This window comes from Xenopus laevis, chromosome 7L (assembly GCF_017654675.1).
Source record: "Xenopus laevis strain J_2021 chromosome 7L, Xenopus_laevis_v10.1, whole genome shotgun sequence".
NCBI classification, from domain to species: Eukaryota; Metazoa; Chordata; class Amphibia; order Anura; family Pipidae; genus Xenopus; species Xenopus laevis.
The window spans coordinates 70,489,301-70,511,989 of record NC_054383.1 but is presented as its reverse complement, the minus strand read 5'-3'; the positions used below and the strand labels follow the sequence as shown (position 1 = coordinate 70,511,989).

General features: G+C 37.2%; 1 protein-coding gene across 2 annotated transcripts in view; it reads right to left on the bottom strand.

Annotated features, from left to right (window-relative positions):
- LOC108696379 (opioid-binding protein/cell adhesion molecule homolog) overlaps positions 1-22,689 on the bottom strand; it is a 561,527-nt gene that overhangs the window by 228,242 nt on the left and 310,596 nt on the right. For both annotated transcript variants that reach the window (XM_018225685.2, XM_018225686.2), the window contains exon 2: positions 14,465-14,549. In XM_018225685.2, coding sequence (XP_018081174.2) covers positions 14,465-14,549 — 85 coding nt within the window. The remainder of the gene's footprint in view (positions 1-14,464; positions 14,550-22,689) is intronic.

The following is a 22,689-nucleotide window of genomic DNA, read 5'->3' as shown; positions in this document are numbered from 1 at the left end:
CTGAGATGAATTCTTCAAAAATGCTCTATACAGACCTGTAGTACGATGTAAGGAGACAGATAGCACTTTCTACTGCAGTGGTGAATAAAAATGGGCAGCTTTCTCTGCTAATTCCTGTTCAGAAGATACAGCATGGTGGTTTTGGAGGCAGCAGTAGAACAGTTGTGGGTGGCTGTTTTCATTTTATCCAACATATAAATTAAATAATTTTGGGTGAAAAACATTGGGATGTACCGTAGCAATGATTGTATTTCTGGAATGTGGCACGCATTCTTACAAAATACTCACCCATGATTCTGTCTCCGATATCTTCCCGTGTTTTTCACAATGCAATGATTCCAAGCATGTGAATCACTTCCCCAATTCACCTAGCCATAGTGCTTTAATGGGATGTATCCATTTCATTTGTGTCCTGCTAAATACCCTGCAAACTGCTCCCTGCTCTGAAGATTCTAGTTTATCAGCTTTTTTGTGCAATTTCTTATTGTTCTTGTGACCTATTTCTTTTTATATTCCTGCCAAAATACCAACATTAATCTCTCTCTCTCTCTCTCTCTCTCTCTCTCTCTCTCTTTCTCTTTCTGCCTGAAGCGAAACAGAGTAATTGGATTTATCTGCTTTTGGAAAGTGTTAGGTTTATTTTACTCTTTTCTCTTGAATCTTTCTTTTTATGAGCAAGACAACCATGGTGGGTGATAGGTTAGCAACGAAAGAAGATTCTTTGGAAACCGCACGTGTTAATAATATAAGGAATTAAATCACATTTTACATATAGAGAACTCATCTTAACTTTCTAGGGCTTCATCATTCTTTTAATTTGCGGTCATAAATAGAAATAATGTCTGAGTTGATATTTTGCCTTATGATATCAGACAAGCACCTTTATTGGTACAGATGGGGTATCCAAGCATTGCTTTACAAGTGGGCAGGAATTACTGGTGAATTTGGCTGAATATGTCCACTTAAAACTGAAGAAGGTGCGATAATGGAAAAACATCTCTTCTCAGCCAAACTGCATCATAACAATATTTCTCATATGCATTGTTTTACTTACCTCACTTAATAAATATTGTCCCTAAACTTGGAGTTTGTGTACAGGGCAAAATCTTGCCATGACAAAAAGTAAATGTTTTAGTCTTTACTAAATAATCACGTCATAAAAATGCCTGTGTGTTTCAACCACAAAGGTGGTCTTCATCAGGGGAAAATGTACAAAATTTGGCAGTGACATGTTCCCCCTGATGAAGACCACCTTTGTGGTTGAAACACGTGGGCTTTTTTTATGATGTGATTATTTAATAAAGACTTTTGTGTTTTTATTTTTGGAGTGTGCAATCCCTGGGCTTATTTTGTTTAATGGATTGGGATCTTTTGTTGGCTGTTTCCAGTGGATTGGCACCTCATTTATTTTTTAGAGTTACTAAAAAGTAAATACTTTGTCAAAAGTATATCGAAACATATTAAGACAAAAAAAAAATCCAAAATACAAAAGGACATAAAGCCATATATTTAAAGGGGTTGTTCACCTTTAAATCAACTTTTAGTATGATGTAGAGAATAATATTCTGAGACTGCAATTGGTTTTAATGTTTTATTATTATTGATATTGTATTATTTAGCATCTCTCCAGTTTATAATTTCAGCAAACTAGTTGCTAGGGTCCAAATAAGAGACTGGAAGGTGAACAGGAGAGGGCCAGAATAGAAAGACGAGTCATAAAAAGTAGCAATAACAATTCATTTGTAGCTCTACAAAGCATTTGTTTTTAGATGGGGTCAGTTTCCATTTGAAAGCTGGAAACAATCAGAAGACAAATAATTAAAAAACTATAACAAATAAATAATGAAGACCAATTGCAAAGTTCTTGAAAATTTGCCATTTAATAACATACTAAAAAAGTTAACTTAAAGGTGAACAACCCCTTTAAATTCCCAATATGTTTACAATCAAGAGCTAAGGCCTTTAATATAGGCATTAGTATAATCGCATATGTACCAGAAGAAGATGCATTTTAAAGGGGGGGGGGTTACAGTAAGGAACAGCAAGGAAAGAGATGACAGAATGTTTTTGTATGCAGATATATGGACACTCCATGTAAGACAAGTAATAGAATGAAAACACTAAACTAAGGTGATTTCTAAAAGAATGCATAAAAAAAATCAATCTTAGTGCATGGTGTGAAACATTTTTTATTTGAAATATTTTTAAGCGGTTTGGATATTGTCTGAAGATGAGTCAGATGTATAAATAGTCTTGTGCATTCCTTAGCTTCACCTAAAGATGCCTTAATATGTGTCCCAAATGAAGCATACATACGTTCTGCATTAATAAATACATACAATGAATATTGTGCAAGCCACTCCAATACAGAGTGACCAATATGTATGATATCTTTCTGGAACTAAATGTATAACTGCATTTACAGGATTGGAGCAGATGGAAATTGAGAATGAAACTTGGTTTAAAGATATATATGTCAACATATAATTAATTGTACAGGTATAGGATCCCTTATCCGGAAACCCGATATCCAGAAAGCTCCGAATTAAGCCCATAGACTCCATTTTAGCCAAATAATCCAAATTTTTTCTCTGTAATAATAAAACAGTAGCTAGTACTTGATCCCAACTAAGATATAATTAATTCTTATTGGAAGCAAAACCAGCCTATTGGGTTTATTTAATTTTTAAATAAATTTCTAATAGACTTAAAGCAGGAAGACCCAAATTACTGAAAGATCCGTTATCCGGAAAACCCCAGGTCCCGAGCATTCTGGATAACAGGTCCCGAGCATTCTGGATAACAGGTCCCATACCTGTACTGGCAAGTTTGAAGATTGGAAATACCAATCTGACACAAGGTACAGAGCACAACTAGGTCCTGGATATAAGTGCTCAGTGAATGAGCACTAAATGCCATGATTTTATTCATCTATGTGCTCTAGCACTTGTGATAACTATGAAGGATAGAGTAGGAAAAATAGTAAGTGTGCCCTGATGCATAGGCCCAGGTTTTTATTCCACTTAAGGTAATTTCTCTGTGAAGTTTGTATGTTCTCCCTCTGTAGTTCCACTATGTGCCCTTGTTTCCACAAGTTAACTGGCTTTGGATAATGAACCTTGTATTTGTGTGTCACTGCATAATTTATCAGCACTATATCAAATAATAATATTGAATTCAGAAATAAAAAAGAGAGTTTCAGCAGATATGAAGAAATGGTGTCAAGGACAGAAATGGTTGGTTAAGTATATACAGTAATTTACAGTAATACAGGCCAAATTGCTTCCTGAGGGAAAAGTACTGATTTTACTGAAAGCCAAAAATTAAGCATTTTGGAGAAAATGTAGGGGACAGATGAAACACCAGATGAAACACCTGCTAAAGGCTTTATACGCATAATATATATATATATATATATATATATATATATATATATATATATATTGTATCTCTCTCTCTCCTCTTCTGTGAGACCTCATAGTTGCTAATCACCCCAATATAATTTGAAAGTATTCGCATTTTAAAATTTAAATTTCTGCTTCAAATCTAATAAACTCATCAAACTCACTACAAACAAAAATGCACTGTAAGCCTCCTGACAATAATTAGATCAAGCCTGTTAAATCTCACTAGCATGCCACATTCGTACACAGCATCTTCTTAAATGCATTTGTGAAGTTGGATTAAATTATATGTAGGCATCTGTGCAAATAAAAGAGATTGAACATCTGCCTTCACACAAAAAGACAAAGAACAAAACTAATACTCTCCAAACTGAGTTTAATTATTACCTCCTAGATCAAAAATAGCTAAGGGGAGGGGCAAAAATGGTCCTACATTGAAATTTTTAGGGAATTTAAAGAGCATTGTAAACTCATGTGATATGTTATGCCTAAACTATTTTGATTTCTCACATTTCATTATTGGAGAGTTCTGCAGAAGAGAAACTAATTTTGTCACAGATGGACCATGGATAAACACAACACTTTTGCAAGTACTTGGGCTTTTAAGGGGACATTAATGCAAACACATTATGTATATTAGAAAGGGCGTGTTACAGCTTTCTGGGCTGACTTTAGTTTTGTTGTGCAAACAGTGCAGTTCTTTTCATTTTAACATGCCACATATAAACATATGGAATAAATAACACTTTTTCACTTTGGAGACCAACCCAATAGATTCAGGTTAGTGATTTGCTGACGAAAGGTAACTTGAGTCTTGCAAACAGATCTGTTTCGCAAGAGGAGAAAATGTTTGTCACATTCAGCACCCTGGAGAGCAACACGTTTGGTAAGTTGTCAAAGGTTTCTGGGGCTAATTTACCAACATCAGCCCTAAATATCACCAGCTCGTTACCCTAAGCAACAAATCAGTTCTTTGGTTCCATTTTCTAACTTTTAATAGACTGATAAAAACAAAATAGCTGTTTGGCTATTATGAGTAATGAATTTGGTGCAATTTAGTACATATAGCAGTAATCTGACTCATTTGTTTTTGAACATAACAGCAAGCTCCCCAGACTATTCTACAACACAGATGCATTTTAGATGGAATGTACAGTATTTACTAACTGTATGGTCAAACACAATAAATGAAAAGTAGTCACAGGCACTGAATGCGTACAAGCTTGCTTTACATATGCTCTTTTATACTTGTTATAAAAAAAGAACCTGCACAGAAAATAGTTTCAAATAACCTCTTTAAAAATATTACTGCCAATAGTCCATGTCAGTTACAGAATAGACAGAGTACATATATTTGTATAATTCACAAAAGGCATGAATAACCTATAAAATGTGTACATATAGCTGATGTTTATCATCATTTATAATCAGTTCATAGTAATGTCACTCGTGTCATATGACTTATTGAAATATGTATAATATAAAAATGATTTCCAGTAAAAAATATAAAATATTAATCACAATTCCAGTGTTAAGCCTGCTAAAAGCACCCAGGCCTGAGGCTTCACACCTTTAAATGTTCAGCAAAGTTGGTGGCTTTTGATTTTCTGATGTAATTCTAAATTTAATTTAACTATATGGGTTTTATTCATTGAATCGTACCAAGCTTGAACAAGATAAATATAGTCTGGTTTTCATAAATTGCAGTATGTGACTTTCCACATACAGGGTGTTGTAGTTTATTAACAACTAGAGGGTCCAGCTATCTTTTAATTACTGTACATTGACAATGCAACATACAGTTTCCAATAGCATAAATCATTGGATTTAAGGAGTTTTAATTACCCATATACAAACATTTATGAAAATGAGTAAAATAAGCCATAGTTGTTCTGATAAGGAAACCTCATGCTCTTGAAATATGTGAAAAATGTGATTTTCATTTCAGTATCCATCCTGTTGTAACTGCTTGTTTTAGGATTTAATATTATGTTGAAGCCAGATGTGGCTGAGGAATCCATTACCCATACAAACAGCAGAAAATGTGCTAAAACAAATCTGAACATCAGAAATAGCCCATAAAAACCTGATTTTGTGTTTGTGTTTTTTTTCCTCTGCACAAAAATGTATTGATTCAGCATATAGATGCAGTACTACAAATTATAAGGGAAAAAATCACCGAATAAAGAAAATGATGACGCAGGTAACTAATATATAACACAATCGTAAGCAAAACGAGACAAGAAAAATTGTAGAATGGCTGAAAAATAACTTAAAGGCACATTTTTAAATATGTATTTTTTCTGTATCAACCTACTTAAATGGTACAATAAAGATTTAACTGTTGGAAGACAGTCAAGGTGGTGCATTTCCATTAGATTACACAGTATAAGTAGACTTTAAATACAGAAGTTATATACTATTATTACTATTATGATCTAGGTACCCATTCATAGAATATTATGGTATATGAAAAAGTTGAAGATCAGGTCAGTGAGACCTGAGTGTAAACATGGTACTGTTACGTATAAATATATCAGCATTGTCATTTAAAGCACTGACATAGTTAATAACAAATATCACATTCAATCTCATTATAACAGCTGAATCATGGATGCTCTGGAAACACCTCCAGTTTTCAACCAGTTGCAGCCACTGAATTCACTGGGGAGACACCAAGGTCTGTAATTACAACTATCAAAAGTCAAACTGACAAGTTAAACATCAGCTGTAGCACCAATAAACATTATCATGATAGGATATCACGTGCTCGGATGTGATAGAGCTATGCAATTACTGGAAGCCAAGTGACTCCCTCCTACAAAGCACAGAGGGTATAATTGCACCTCCTTTATACATGCATGGATATACTGCTCTCGTGAGATTGCTGCAGACTTGGCATCCCTATATCCATAACCTCATGCAGTAAAAATGCAAAATATTGCAGAAACAGGCTTTCTTGGGTCTTTTGAATACTGGAATTTTTGCAGTATGTTTTAACATATCAATATTTCAGAAACATAGACGTAATGGATAGTGAATTTATATCTGCTGAAATTTTAAATGATTCTGCCTGTCAATCTATCTGTGTATCAATGCATTTATCGAGACTCTAGTAGTGATTTAGTACAGTGTAAAAAACAATCTGCCATGTTTTGCACTTTGCTCCATGTTTTGAATTGCTGCTGGTCTCTGCATTTCTGTTGAGAAGCATTTGGCAGCCCAGTATTCATGGGGGGGGGGGGGTCGTTGCCTATGTTAGGCAGTAAGGACAATGATGCCTTGACCCTATCAAAACACTGTGGTCTGCACCTTGCACTTGACTTTTTATTCAACTTTAGGTGCAAAGTGCAGTCAGACCCCGGACTGGTAAGATTTTTTTTGAATAAATATTAAGGGGTATGTTTTTGTATCAAGGGTCTAAGTAAATTTCTCACATTTCAATTTGCCAAAAAATGTTTTTTGATGTTTTTTTGAATTTTCAAGGAAGTTTTGTGAATTTATTTGCCGGCGGTGAAACGCAGAAAATGTTCTGCGAATTCACACCTGCCAAATTTATTCACCTATCACTATAAATGACACCTTTTGTCTACTGATGTCCCAACAGCTGACTGATGAAACAGAAGTACAGGTTTGGCTATTGACCCCATAACCACAGCAAATTTATAGAAGGTTTTCATTTTTTCTTACATGATTAAATACCTCATTGTTTTAAAGTTAATGACACATGAGCTATAATTTGGTCACTTCTAATAAACGTTGTGCTAGCCAGCCACTGGAGGTCCGAAATGATTTGGCTGACCATTTCCTGATATTATAGTGTTATTGTGTTGCAAACGATGGAACACAAAAAGAAGGTATGATGACAAAAAAACCAACTGGCTTATAAGAAATTATTTCTATGTGGCATAACACCTGGAGGCACATTTATCAAAGGTCGAATCTTGAATTCATATGTGTTTTTAAAAAACTACCCTAAACTCCCATAAATTCGAAATTCGACCAATCAAAATTAATTAAAAAAATCTAATTTTTCAAACTCGGATGAATTAAGTCGACCTGAAAATTTTAATTTAAAAGTAGTTGAGTTCTTAAAGCGCCACAGCATGATAAATCTCGAAAATTGAATTTGAATTTTTTTAAAAACCCAAATCGAAGTTGAATAAATCCCTAGTCGAATTTGACAGTTTTGACCAAAAAAAAATAATCGAAAAATTATAATTTTCAATTTGACACTTAATAAATCTGCCCCCTAGAGATATATATATATATATATATATATATATATATATATATATATATATATATACTGTATTTCTTTATATAAATTAGCCTTGCTACTGTATGCAGTGTGGCACTTATATACTCTATGTTACAAGTAGTAGTACAGGTATGGGACCTGTTATCCAGAATGCTCGGGACCTAGGGTTTGCCGGTAAGGGATCTTTATGTAATTTGGATGTCCATACCTTAATTCTACTAGAAAATCATTTAAACATTAATTAAACCCAATAGGATTGTTTTGCCTCCAATAAAACTTAATTATATCTTAGTTGGGATCAAGTACAATGTACTTTTTCATTACTACAAAGAAAAAGGAAATCATTTAAAAAAAAAATTATTATAATATAATAGAGTCTATGGGAGACAACCTTTCCAGAATTCTGAGCTTTCTGGATATTGGATTTTTTGATAAAGGATTTTATATCTGTACATGTAAGACTTTAGCCTTGCTATGTAGTATGGTGAATAAAGTTTTTTAGAAATTAACATTACTTAATGGAATGGAACGTATAAGATATAGCATTTGTTCTGTGGCAGCCATTGATATATGTTATACAATAGCTAAGTCATGTAGTATGACACCTACCCAACTAAATATGTTAGCAGTTAATTTTAATAGTATGTGTGTCAGCCTTGCTACAGTATGTTGTGTGTCAGCAAAATTTACCAAAAAACGTACATATAGGAAACATATTACATCTTGTGCAAAAAATCTAAATGTGTTTATTTGAAAATCCTATGTTTCGTTCACATAGTGTGACCTTATTCAAGGACAAACAAACAATGTAAAGTGTACACAGCAATCCTGTTTTTTACCTCCCCAAAAGTGTTATAAAATGGTGCCAAAATCTGCTTGTTACCATGGTAATAAAATTAACACACTCTCTAGGCTGCCCTAGTCTAACCCTTCAAGATACAGTATCTTGATATTTGTTGCATCTGGGAATGAATAAATATAAAGATGTTGCTTATTTGCTTACTCTGGGCACCAGTCAAGCTTCTTAGGGCTAATTTATGGGGGAAAGGGGAATAGGTACAAAGTACATAAAATAGGTGCAAAGAGCCATGTTTTACCCATAATGCACTTGCCCTCTCTCATGAGTTGTGCTTGCTGCTGACAAACAGCACTTAATGCGCTCTCATCTCATACAGTTGTGGTTGTCATTGTATGCAGCTCTGCTGAAGCCAGGCAGTGATACATACAGAAAAGGTGGCACATGCCCCCCCCCCCATGGCTATCCCTTGTGATGTTTCTTTTTTGTTGAGTAAAACTACTTTTTTATTTGCATCAAGTTTTGGAGTGAAGATCGGTTTTGTCAGTCTACAACTAAACACATATGTGGTATTTTAGTGGCCTGACCAGTGCAAAATATTCCTAATTCCAATGCAATTACTTAGGAAGAACAATAAAGTATAGAAGGCAGGTGTTTTTTTTCTGAAACTAAATTAACTAGCATGTTTGCTAGGTTGTGAGGACCGGACTGGACCACCAAGATACTGGGAAAAAAATCTTGACAGGCCCTAGTCCTTGTGGACCCCAGCATAGGTATCCAAACTGCAGGGGGCGTGGAACAATGGCAAAAATGCACAACAGGATGATGCAATAAATATCTATATTTATCCTCCGTCCATACCTGTATCATCTTTCGCTTCTATGCGAACATTTGCTGCTCATCGGAATAGACATTTTCCAGAAAATGTATCAATATATGGAAGCTACATAATACTTTTCTATGAGTGAGAAGAGAAGCAGGTAAGGAATGAGGAAGATTTTTACTGTGTCTGCTTGCTGTACAGTTTTGCCATTCTGTATTTACATGTATCCCCAGTTTGTATACTTGCTGAGGCCCATCAGGCACAGAAGAAGTATACTTTTAATGAAGAATGTGTGTGCTGTGCTCTTTTAGAGTAAAATGGGTGTGTATAAAATTAAATGGTGCTAGACATCAAAATGAGGTAATGGGAAATATGAAACTAACATCAGCAAGGAAATAAGGAACAGGAAAGGGTAGAAGAAATGGGGACTGTGAGGGAGGATAACAAGTAAAAAATAAAAATAAAAAATAAGGCCAGTAAGCATGGGTGAGAGTGCAGAGGGGCTGTGAATTAGAGGAGAAAGGGAAAGCAACATAGAGGAGATGTGAAAAGAAGGGGTAGATGAAAGCACAGAAATTAAGGGAAAAGAAGGGAGAGGACATATAAGCAATAGTAAAGAAGTTGAGCAAAACAAGAAGAATAAAGCAGTGTGAGGCATTGGCCATTTTGCTGTAATTTACTTCTAGGACTATTGGGACTTGGCAACATGAGAATCAGAGAGGTTCTAGGCAGGTTCAAAGTTCAACAGTCAGCATATTCAAACTATATGTACATAAGTCCAGGCATAAGATAACAGAATAGAGCTAAACATCTAGAACATGCAGCCTGCTAGCAAATATAAACAAATATTTATGAACTGCAGTCAGTCCTTTTTCACCACTCCCTGTTGCATTTTCACAGACAGGCATCAGTTACCACTAACTGATGTTGAGGCCTGGGCATGGGGACCATTAAAATTTAGTACTATGGATGGACCCAAGTACCCTAGTCCAATACTGGTTGGGAAAGGGGAGAGGTCAAGTTTAATTAGATGGTCAGTACTGCAGCAGAATGCTAGGGCCCCAAAAGAGGGTTCTTCATAAAACATAAATCGGTTAACACTGCTGACCTACAGTAAGTAAGGTTTGGGAACTACACCTGAGCTCGGGGCAGATTCACTAAGGGTCGAATTTCGAAGTTAAAAATACTTCGAAATTCGACCCTCGAATTGAAATCCTTCGACTTCGAATATCGAAGTCGAAGGATTTAGCGCTAAACGTTCGTTCGATCGATCGAAGGATTTTTCGTTCGATCGAACGATTAAATCCTTCGAATCGAACGATTCGAAGGATTTTAATCCAACGATCGAAGGAAAATCCTTCGATCAAAAAAAGGTTAGCAAACCTATGGGGACCTTCCCCATAGGCTAACATTGACTTCGGTAGGTTTTACCTGCCGAAGTAGGGGGTCGAAGTTTTTTTTAAAGGGCAAGTACTTCGACTATCGAATGGTCGAATAGTCGAACGATTTTTACTTCGATTCGTTCGATTTCGTTCGAATTCGAACGAATTTAACCAATTCGATGGTCGAAGTACCAAAAAAATACTTCGAAATTCGAAGTATTTTTCATTCGAATCCTTCACTCGAGCTTAGTGAATCTGCCCCCAGCTGGTGTCCGGGTTAATCCCAGAATGAAGCATACTGTAGGTCAATTTACAAGATTAATTCACTTTAAATGAAAGCTAAAGGTGAGATGCTCTGTTCAAGGAACATTGTAGTCTGTACTTAGAACAGGAGAAGCCTCTGTCATATATTCTCCAATCAAAACTCATTGCAGAAAACAATTTTCCAAAAACAGATCTGACATTATTGGTTGCAGTACCAGATGTCAGCAAGTAACCTGTACCACTTGTATCGCAAATATCACTTGATGTTTAAAATGGAATCACTTTTTAACAAAGCATCATAAATATGTTCCAGAGCTATTCATTTCCCTTAAAAATTGATACATACTCAATAAGTAATCAGCTAAACAATCTTAAACACCTACTGTATATCTATATATGTAATAAAAGACACTAGGTTTGCCCAGGTGCAGTAACCCATAGCAACCAATAAGATGTTTGCTTTTAAACAGGTGACCAGTAAACACTTCCTGTCGATTGATTGCTAAATGATACTGCACCTAGGCAAACTTAGTGCCTTATATTCTATAACCATTAGTGTCCTATCTTTTTTCTACTATAATTCTAAAGTAAAAGCTAGGGCGCCTGCCCCGCTAGGGTGTACCAGTGTGTCTACAGCATGGGCAAAAAACAAGCATTTGAATAAGACAGAATTGTACATAGCACTGCCAAGCACTGACAAGTGTTTTGAATTCATTATTGTTCTATTTATAAAATGTGCTGTTTCCTACTCCCAGACTCTGCAAATGATACAAAACAGCAGTGAGCATGAGACACAATGTATACTCTGTATTAATGCAAAGCATGGGAGTAGTTATGCCACCTGTTACGTGCTTTTACATTTTGAATTTCTTTATAGAAATATTGGTTTTAATTTTTTTAACTTTATTCATATCAAAACAACAAGGTAGCAAGCAGGTTTTTGCTACAAAGCACAAGACTCAGTAGAAGGGAAAGCAGTTGTTTCCTTTACGATCACCAGGGTAAGGAATATATAAGTATAAATAAGCAGAGTAGGAGGCAAATGCCCAGTGAAGAACTACAATTCTTTGCATTTCGTGTTCATGCAGAAGACATCTGGGAATTACTGATAGTTGCTATCTGAGCAAGTGACATTCTGTATTTCCTGTCAAAATCTGTCACTTAGCCCCTGTTTCCAAGTGAGACTTGGTGTAATTCCTATTTCTGTGCATCACACATGGGATTACTCACATGTCCCTTTCAATACGCTTAGACTGAGTATAAGGTTAGGAAGGGGCGATTGGCTGTGAATTTCTTACCGCTGCTCTCCTTGTATTCTAAAGCTTCCTTGCTTCTTTTACGCATCAGTTAAGGGGGCAGTAAAATTTAATATAGCAGGGCCTGCAGCAAGGAGCAGCATCTAAGGTCATCTGCCCAGATTCACATATGTAGCCTAAGCATTTTACTGAACAGATACCGATAGACAACAAAGATAGTTTATTGAACTGGAAAGGAAGCACTGGCCATTTGTCAGTAAGAAAATAGTTATATAATATTAATATTTTCATACAAGACAAAGGCTACCTGCTATATGTTACTTGTTTCCACATAATGATGTTGCAGAAACATATGAAACAACAGCTCATACTTAGCTATATGTCTGCACATCCACTGACTTGCGAGGAACTGTAACCCAAGAAAGATGATTTTTGATGTTCTCCTGTAATAAGGGCTAACTTGGGCCTATTTATGCAGATATGTCAGCGTTCATAAGGCTTATTTGTAGTAAAATATTTTAATGGGCACAGCTATTTGCTGAATAGCAATGAAATGCATTATAGATGGCCAAAGCAAGGTTCATGTGGGTGCTGTTGATTGCTACATACCCAAGCATTCTCAGGCAGATTCTGCTGAAAGTCAATACTTTCTGTTTGACTAGTTCTGTCCAATTGGTGGAAGTTGTAGATGTGCAACAGCAGATGTTAGAGGGGTGCAATTGCAAGGTATATTTCTGCACTAGTTGAAACACTACAGTTTGCCCCTCAGGGCAATGGTGGTAACTCTGCCTATTTGAGGTTGGAAGGGTCTTGTATTAACAACACTATAGTTGCCCGCAGGCAGGACAATGTGCAACTCAGCAGAATATTTTTGGATTTAAGAATAATAAGAAAATCTGCGCTTAGGTAAAATGTAAAGTGAATGTTTGCAAAGTATTCGAGATTGTAAAGTGATAGTAACGGGGAGTAATAGGGATCGATAACTATGTCTTGATGACAAGTCGATTTTGCAGTCAGAAATGGAAGGTGAACAACACGTCAACTTGCGTTTTACTTTCCGTTCAGCGAATACGGGCAGGAAATGGTCAGAAATGCCGATACATGAAGAAGGAGGAGGAGGAGAGGACTCCACGTACCATCACAGTTGTCGCTTTGTTTCAGGATTTGCGGCAACAGTGTCCTCTGCCGGCACAAATGCGACACGACACAGACGGTCGGGCAGTCAAAAGGCTGGGCCATGATTTCCATTCTTGTATACGCAGGGCATTTGTCTTATTGTGCACCATTAACACACATATACTTGCATAGCGTGTAGTTTATCGCGGCACATCTATACTGCTTTCCATAGGACAAAGCATACATAGTGAGAATTCTCTCCCATCCTAATCCAGTTTTCCTTCTCCGACTGCTCATTTCACCCCCTAACCATGCTGCCAGTCCTGATCTACTCCTAGGGGACCTGATGCCCTCACCTTTCTTCTCTCTCGATTTTTCAGTGGCTACAAACCCCCCTGTGCCCACTCTGATACAGTCTCTGCTGCTATAGTTTTATGTTAAGCGCTGCTGGGCTTCGCTGTGTATGCAAAGAATGTCTGTTCAATAACAGAACTGGTGGTGGAAATCGTTGCGCAGGTTGCACTTGTTGACTCTGTCCTATCTCAGTCTTTATGTTTCTAGGCGCAGACAGAAGAATATGGATGCATTTTATGTATTACAAGCAACGTCTGAGCGGACACAATGTCTGCATTTATGGATTTGTGTTAGTCAGACAGGTAATGCATAGCTGTGAGTATCTTACTATTACACTCATGGCACTGTACCCCTCCCAACTGCCATTCTTGGGGTGCAGACCCCTGTTAAGCATGAAATCGGCAGTTTCACTGACTAGACCGTTCACTTTCACACGGCATCTGCCATTTATGAAGCTCTCTGGCATCTCCCACATAATTACGTCCCAAATCCAATTAACTGAAATATGTTTACACATAAACAGGTGAATGCGTATGTTATTCTGGGTATTTCAACCAAGACATAATGTAAGTGCAGACAGACCGAGACCTAGACAAATAATTCCATTGCGCCTATTAAATGCATGAACCTTTGCGCCCCTGTTGCACAGCTTTATTGGTAGTACGCATTCTGTGTAATCAGTTTACAAACACATTCCTATAAAAGCGTAGCATTTCGTATGTTTTTTGGCACACACATATAACCAAGTAGGTGATCCAACCATTCATATAAGATGATACAGCACGTAACCCCATAAAAGTTCCCTTACCTGAGGATGGCGCTGTCCCCTTGTCGAACCGTCACGTTGTCCATGGCTTTAGGGAAGCCGGCATCCCCGCTGCGCACCGGCACTCCTGCGGGTACAAGGAAGATCAACCTGAGACACAGGGCTAACAGCCACCTCCAGGGGGCGAACCCCATCCTGCCCCCCAACAACACAGTCTGAGCTTCCTGCGGACTCTACCCCCAGAGCATCCCCAAAACAGGCGTAGGATTTTCCGGGCAGGCTCTGATCTGAGCTATTGGATCGATCTCTAGGGATATAAACTGATCCGGAGCTCCCCGGGATCCGCACTCTTCTGTAGCTGCCCTGTCTCTTCTTGCCTCCCTCCCTCTACCTCTCCTCCTTCTCTCCGTCCCTCCTTTCTCTTACTCTCTCTACTTGCTCCCCTCCCCGCTCTGCTACTTCTTTCCTCTCCGTGCCTCTCTCTCTACACCAGGCATCAGCCCAGTGCATTTAGCACTTTTGGAGGGTGATTTAGCCTAGTGCCCATTTGCGCCCGTTGTGCACGTATTCACTCTTTCCACTGTCCTGACAGTTACTCCTGAGAAGTTTAATATGCAATGCCTGGTGGGCAATTTATTTATTTTGATTCTGTAGCGTTAAGAATTCATAATATTAAACACCACTGGGCAACCCGCTGTGTCAGGTTGATGCCAAACTTTTTAAGACCATCAGTTAGTCATTGTTACTACCGTTATTGGCACAAAAGAGGTTTTGCAGCGGAGGAGGGGTGGGGGCTCTCATACATGTCTAAAGTGAATATTTTATCAGCAACAACCACCCTCTACAGACTGAGCACAAGAGCGCAGTGAGAGACTGTGCAGGTGACAATAGACCATGGACACCGTTCCCTCAGTGCTAACGTTTCAGAACCCATAGCTGTGGACAGCTCCTTCTATTAGTTACTGCGTACGGATTGGTTTCACTTAACATAACACAGCTCCATGCCGCTTCTCTACTGGGTACGGTATGACCATTCACTCCTCTTTCCAAAGGCAGCTCCTGACTATTAGGCACAGTACACCGCTAGGATGATGTTTAGAAGGACAGCTTTCTCTTTTAGGCATAGAATGCCGATTATTTTCTTTGAAAAAGACAGTTGCCTTCTTTTAGGTACAGTCTGCAGATTGCCTTCTCTTTATAAACTACATGCGACTTTCTGTAGGTACAGTATGCCGGTAATAGTCTCTTTATAAAGACAGCAAGTTCAATTCTAAGTTCATTATGCCGATTAACCCATGTTTGCAAATAGTTAATAGCATCTTGCCAGGCAATAATTTAACTTTTCCTTTCCCTGTACTACATATTACACATCACACAACACTTTTCTCATTGACATTTACTAAAGGGGCAAAGTGGTCGTTACTAGTGAAAATTCGCCAGAAATCCCATTTGCAGGAGAATTGATCAATTTACTAACAGGCATAGAGGACAATTAGCTAGTAAAAGAGTACATGGCTAACAAAGTTTCACACCCTACTGCCAAAAAAACATTCAATCAGGCGAACGATTAGTGATGGCCGAATTTATTCGGCAGGTGCAAACTTGCGGTGAATTTGCGCTTTTTGCTGCTACTGAATAAATGAATTTGCCAGCCTTGAAAAATGTTGATGCCGGCGCCAGTTCCGATGCCGGCATCTGAATTTTTTCGACACCGGCAACGATTAACGGACTCCCATTGACTTTAATGAGTGCCGGCATCAACTTTGATGCCGGTGCCCATTTTGACGGGCATCAGGACAAATTCGCCCATCACTACGAACGATCATTACGCTGCAAATTCACTAGTGCGACCAGAACTAGTGCGAATTTTACAGAACGTTACCTCTTCCTTCGCCAGCTTAGACCAGGTGAACTGATACGATGAAGCTACATCCTCCTCAATCTTATATCAGTGACATCATATCCTGTATGCCGATAATTCATAAAAATGATAAAAAACCACTGTTGTTTTTTCATATTTTAAAGCGGGATTGTCTTTAAAAATCATAACTATTACATTTTTTTTTTAACCATTTGAGGGGCATGACACATTTGTTTTAGGATGGGCGCATGTCTAGGGCATTAGAGGATGTACTTTGTCTTTATTTTGCTTCCTTTGACATTTTTAATAATAAGTGACCACTTCAAGCATTTGCACCAACATCTATAATATTCATATATGGCCTATATGAATGTTCGCTAGGCAGGAACGAATGTTAGCGAAAGTTCTCTAGGAAAAAAAAGTTCTCTTTTTTTGACGAATTTATGCTAGCGAAACTTTGTCAGCATTCGGCTGCAGAGACACACCTTCGCATTTTAGGTAATTAGCATAGTGGTATCAGCATAGGTATCCACCTACTCAGAATGTAAGTTGTATGGAGCAGGGACATCCTTCCTACTATGCTCTTCCTCATGGCACTTAATCTATATATATATTATACTTATGTATAATACTTGTCTTCTATGTGTGTACTTTTCTGCATTGTAAAATTGTACATTGCTGAAAATCCATGTAAATCATGTTATATATACATTCATACAGGCAAAGGTTTGGATTATTGCAATTACTACCCATGTCAGTTTCAAACTGTGGACTCAAAAAAAATTGCCTTATCTATTATTGGGCCATTTTTTGTTTTACTGCTGTTTTTTTCCCTAGAAAGCTGTCCGGTACTGTAACTATAAATAGGCATCTGATGCTCAGCAGATTTGGGTTTAAATTTTTTGTACAAAAGTTACTAATTCACAAATATAATTTGTCAACTGTTTTATTTTTGACTGATCTGCTTAATCTGTTTACATTAATGTGTGGATCTTCTGAACAAACTCAATTTAAAAATGTTGGGACTTATACAGTCCACTTTTTATGTGTAGTTGTATAATTATTTCCTCACAATTTAACTGTGCACCATGTGATCTGTTTGAACATTAGAAAGAGAATGGAGCAGGGTTATTGAGACAGTAGATTTTGATAACATTTTCACGTGAAAAGCAATAAACCACAAATATCAGTAAGATATTTGTGCATTTGATATTACCTTAAAAGCTCTTACTCTACTAAAGAGAATTAACCCCCCCCCCCAATACTCTATAAGAACAATGTTTTCCTAGACTGCCAGATAAACATTATTATCCAAAGGGATTATTTGAAGAAGCCTGTGGCAGAAATGAAGATAAATCAGATGTAAACAAAGTGAGACAAAATGGAAGCACTTCTAGGCTTGGCAGAAATGATTGATATAATTCAGTTAAAATGAGAGTAAAAGTAGATTTCATTTAGTGATAGGATAGCTTCCTGCAGGCGAAACCTATAGTTACTGCTATTGTCTTATGGTCCTTGGGGACCACCTGTTTCAAGAGACTTGGGGATAGTGTATATTTTCCTTTTCGTTATGCTGATTTGGTGAAGGTGCAGTGTCTTGGTACAGGTTTTCAAGGACAAAAATAAAACTGCAGCATCAGCACTACTGGGTCAGTGTCTGTGAAGGTATCTTGTATATCAGTGTTAATAATTTGTCATGAGATTTGGGGAATTCAGTACTTAACATATCCTCTGTGATAATTATTTCTGCAGAACACCTTTTATCCTGTAAAGCTTACAGTGAGATTTATGTCAAGCATAGGTAAAATTCTTGGGAGAAAGGCAAGCAGCCCCTGTGCTCAACTTACAATTCAATCATATGGTTGTACATCAGGTCCCTGTGTAGAGAATACCTAAATTGTCACTGATTTGCCAGAAGACTGTGATAATTTCATATGTCTCATAGTAATGGCCTAGAAGAAAATGCAGAACTAACTGCTGGATCACTGTGTCCCCTATAATTTACTCAAATTCCTCATCAAAAGTCAAGGTTACTAAGCAACCTGGTCATATCAGTTGCATGAAAATCTGTAGTGCAACTAAGGCCTAAATTCCTTAAAATCTACACATCCCAAGGGTGATATACATATTATATACATATGATTACATGTATACGTTCAGCCTTTCTTAGAGCACACATACTGCCATTTACTAAGAGTAATCATTTGTACATATCTCATGCTACATCAGCTCTCTATTCTATCTTTAAAATCCACAATTCTAGTTTTGCCTCTCACTTCTACACTGTACTGCCCTAGGTTAGTTTTACTTTTTTCTATGATAGGTTAATATTGCCCTGTTCTCCATATTCCAGGGTAATAATGACAATTCAACTAAGTCACCAAACCATACAGCAATTTTGGAATTTTATTGTACGAGCCTTGTCTATTCCTTAAAGTTCGATAAATGGTTTGTTCACTTTTATATTGTATGATGTAGAGAGTGGTATTCTGACATTTGCAATTGGTTTTCATTTTTTATTATTTGTGGTGTTTGAGCTATTTAGCCTTTTATTCAGCAGCTCCCCAGTTTGCAATTTCAGTAATCTGGTTGCTAGGGTCCAAATTACCCTAGCATCCATGCACTGATTTGAATGAGAGCCTGAACTATGAATACGAGAAGGACTATATAGAAGAATGAGTATTAAAAGAAGCCTTAACTAAAAATGTGTAGCCTCACAGAGAATTTGTTTTTTGGATGAGGTGACCCCATTTGAAAGGTCAAATCTGTCAGAACTAGAAGGCAAATAATTCAAAAAGTATAAAAAACATGAAGGCCATTTGAAAAGTTTGCTTAGAATTAGCCGTTCTAGAAGATGCTACAAGTTAAATTTAAGGTAAAACACCACTTTAATTGGCCTGTAAAAATGCACAATTATGAAACTTATTTCAAGGGATAACAAACCTCGAAATATGAAATGAAAGTTGCCATGCAATGAAAGAGCATATTCTAACAAAACAGTTACAGATTCTTGTGCTAATTTTCCACTGTTTCCAGTGTCATACTGGTGTGCCAGGGGCCCACCAGAAAACCTTTGACCATGGGCCCACCAGAAAACCATGGGACAACTTTCCAAACTATTATTCCTCCCTCCTCACTCAACCTCTTTATTCTCCCGGGCTTTTATATCTACATACTGTATTTTTCCATTTTTGTCCCATAAAAAATAGGGAATGACCATGAAATAGGCCAAATAGTTAGAAGCAAGAGGGCCCACTGACACCTGGGCCTATCGGGAGTTTTCCTGTTATCCCATTGGCCAGTCCGACACTGACTGTTTCCATCAGTTCCTTTGCTTATGAGGCACTTATTGGAAATGAACAGAAACTGTATTTGATGGGAATAAGCAAAAACCAATCTTAGAGATCTTGCCTCACCTTTATATCTTATGGCCTTATATAAATATGCTTTGTGCAGCACAAAAACATTTAAGCTTTCACGAGCTTCAATGAGGATTTGTTATAGAATTCTTGCTCGTTTGGAATTTATGGAAGATTGTCTGCATTATGCTACTCTTAGGGGCCTATTTATTATGGTGTGTAAAACAACATTTGCCAAAAAAAACTGTGTAAAAAGCGGTGTAAAATAAATTGCAAATTTAGAAAAGGCATGTTTATTTTACAATATGTGAATGCCAGATTTGCCACCGTTATTTTACATTGCTTCAGACCTCTAAGTCAGTTCCTGCAGAAGTTGCTCAAAGTAAAAACACATAAAAAAAAATTGACGCTGTTTTTTACACAGCAATGTGAGGCAAATTATTCCGCTGTTTTTTTCAACCACATAACAAATCTGCCTCTTAGGGTTGGCTTTAGGATAGAACCCCCAGGGAATCAACAATGTGTAAAACACATCTGCATGCTTAAAAAATGTTATTAACAAAATCTAAGTTGCAAAACAATAACATAGCTAAAACATAACACATTTTATAGTAATTGTTTGACTTTTTCAGTATATTTTTTAGTAGTAGTTTAACAACAGCTCGATGCTTCGATCAACCTAGAGGTCTTTTTTTCTCTCTGGCCCCATCAAACTTGCAGGCTTGATGCCTGTTCAATGTCAAACAATTGACTAGTGCAAAGACATATTGTTTAAACAGACTGCCAAGAATCCCACATGCACACTATATTTCCTTGCCTCTCAGTCTCGCTTATCTCTCTCAATCTGTGCTTTTTGGATTGTACCTTATATATCCCTCTTGGCAGCACTGAAAGATCTCCAGCCCTGGGATTAAACTAATGGCCCTGAGTATTCATAAATGAAGCAGAGACAAGGTGATCCAAGAGAGGTTCTGTAGAGTTTCGACAAGCACAGCTCAAGCCAGAGAACTGCAGTCTTGCCCTGCAGCACCCCTTGTGCGATGTACCATTTCTGGCAACTGCACCTTGGGCGTGCTCTTTGCTGGACCAGGCACCTGCCTCTTATATTGGTTTGTTTTCATGAGCCCAGTGGGTTGTGGAAGTCTATGCCTCATTCTTGTCTGATTCCTGTCACTACATATCTAAGGACAAAAGGGACAATACCAGACTGACTATAGGGAGCTAGGCTTCTCAGAGAAAATCAGCACTGATGAAAGGTTTTACAGCAGTCTCAATGGGGTTCTAAAGCACAATGAATGCAGGAGAGAAAAGAGCAGAGGAAGAAACACAGTGACAGAAAAAGCTAACGAAGCAGGGGAGGGTTGTATTAACCCCTTTGTATTTTAAAAAGTTTTGAAAGCTAAGGCTTTTTGTTTATACAGAATTTATTGCAAATTTCCCAGCATGGCAAACTCTTGCTGGTGTTCTGCTTCATACAAATTTGCAGATGTGCATATATCAATATTGCAAATCGGCACATGGGGCATATCTGCCTGTTCATTTACCCTAATTCTTATACATAAAGTGTTTTTTCCAAGGGACCTGCTATGTCTGAAAGCCCAGTATTAATCTTCTACATCAGGATAATTAATACATATAATTCCTGCATACAATTATTGCTATAATGCAGTTTGAGGACAGGACAATTGGATCAGCATGATTTGGCTATATATATATATGTGTGTGTATGTATAACCAAATTGAATTCATGTTTCTTCCTGGACAACTTCATGGACTTAAAATGGACATGCATCTAAAGATCTGTCTTCTCTCAGACACTTTTTTCTATGAAACTAGCAGATGTATTAGAGATCAACAGTATATACTTTCAAGTGGTGTCTGCATAACCATTTTTCTCTTGTATGCACTATATATTTGTGTATATAGTCATACTTGAATACAAAATTACTCTACCAGCTTGGTTTTATAGTACAGGTATAGTATCTGTTATCTGTAAACTTGTTATACAGGAAGCTCTGATTTAATGAAGCGCCCAATAGCGCAAATGCGTCAGGCGAGAGTGGCTGAACATAAAGAAGGCAGACTGGGGTGGCTTGAAGTGGCCACTTATTATTACAAATGTCCAAGGAAGCATAATAAAGACAAAAGAGATCCTCAAATGACACAAGCCCACCCTAAAACAAATGTGGCATGACCCTGAAATGGTTAAAAAAATGTTAAGACAAAAATCTTTAATAGTTAGAACTTTTGAATGCAATCCCACAAAATAAGAAAAAACGCCAGTGTTTTTTAGAACTTTTATGACTTTTCAGCATACAGGACATGATGTCACTGACATAAGATTGAGGAAGATGTAGCTTCATCTTATCAGTTCTCTAGATCAAAAGTGGCGAAGCAAACTCTGTTGAAAGGGGTAACGTTCTGTAAAATTCTGACTTTAGTAAGAAATTTGCCTGGTGATAGGGCGCCAGACTATGCTATTGATGGTCTCTTTTGCTAGCAAATTGTCATCTAGACTTGTTAGTAAATTGTCAATGTCCCTGTGGATGAGATTTCTGGCAATTTTTTTGCTAGCGACTGCCACTTCACCCTTTAGTAAATCTGTCCCAAAAAAATTGGATACAAAACTTTGGCATCTAAAAGCTTGCAAGGTAATGTAGAAGTCAACAGGAGATGTCCTAGGCAAAATTTAAACTATTTTTGTAACACTGTAATAATCAAGAAATTGTTATATATAGTGTCAAAAACTGTTCCTGCAAACCAAAAATGATTGCTCTACCACTAAGGTACAAAATTGTCACATTTTATTAGGGCATCTTTATTAACAAATATCTACAAAATTCACGAAGATTAGATGAACATATTATGCATGAAGTTTCCTGTGCCCTCTTGGCACATAGTCTAATACTATACTAACTACAAATGTATAAACTGACATTTTAAAAATGAAAGCCTTATCCTCAGACAAATGTTTTTTTCAACTGATGACAAGGATTGAGTTGGGTAAAAGGGTTGCATCTCTTTTAAAAATCCCATATACAGAGTCA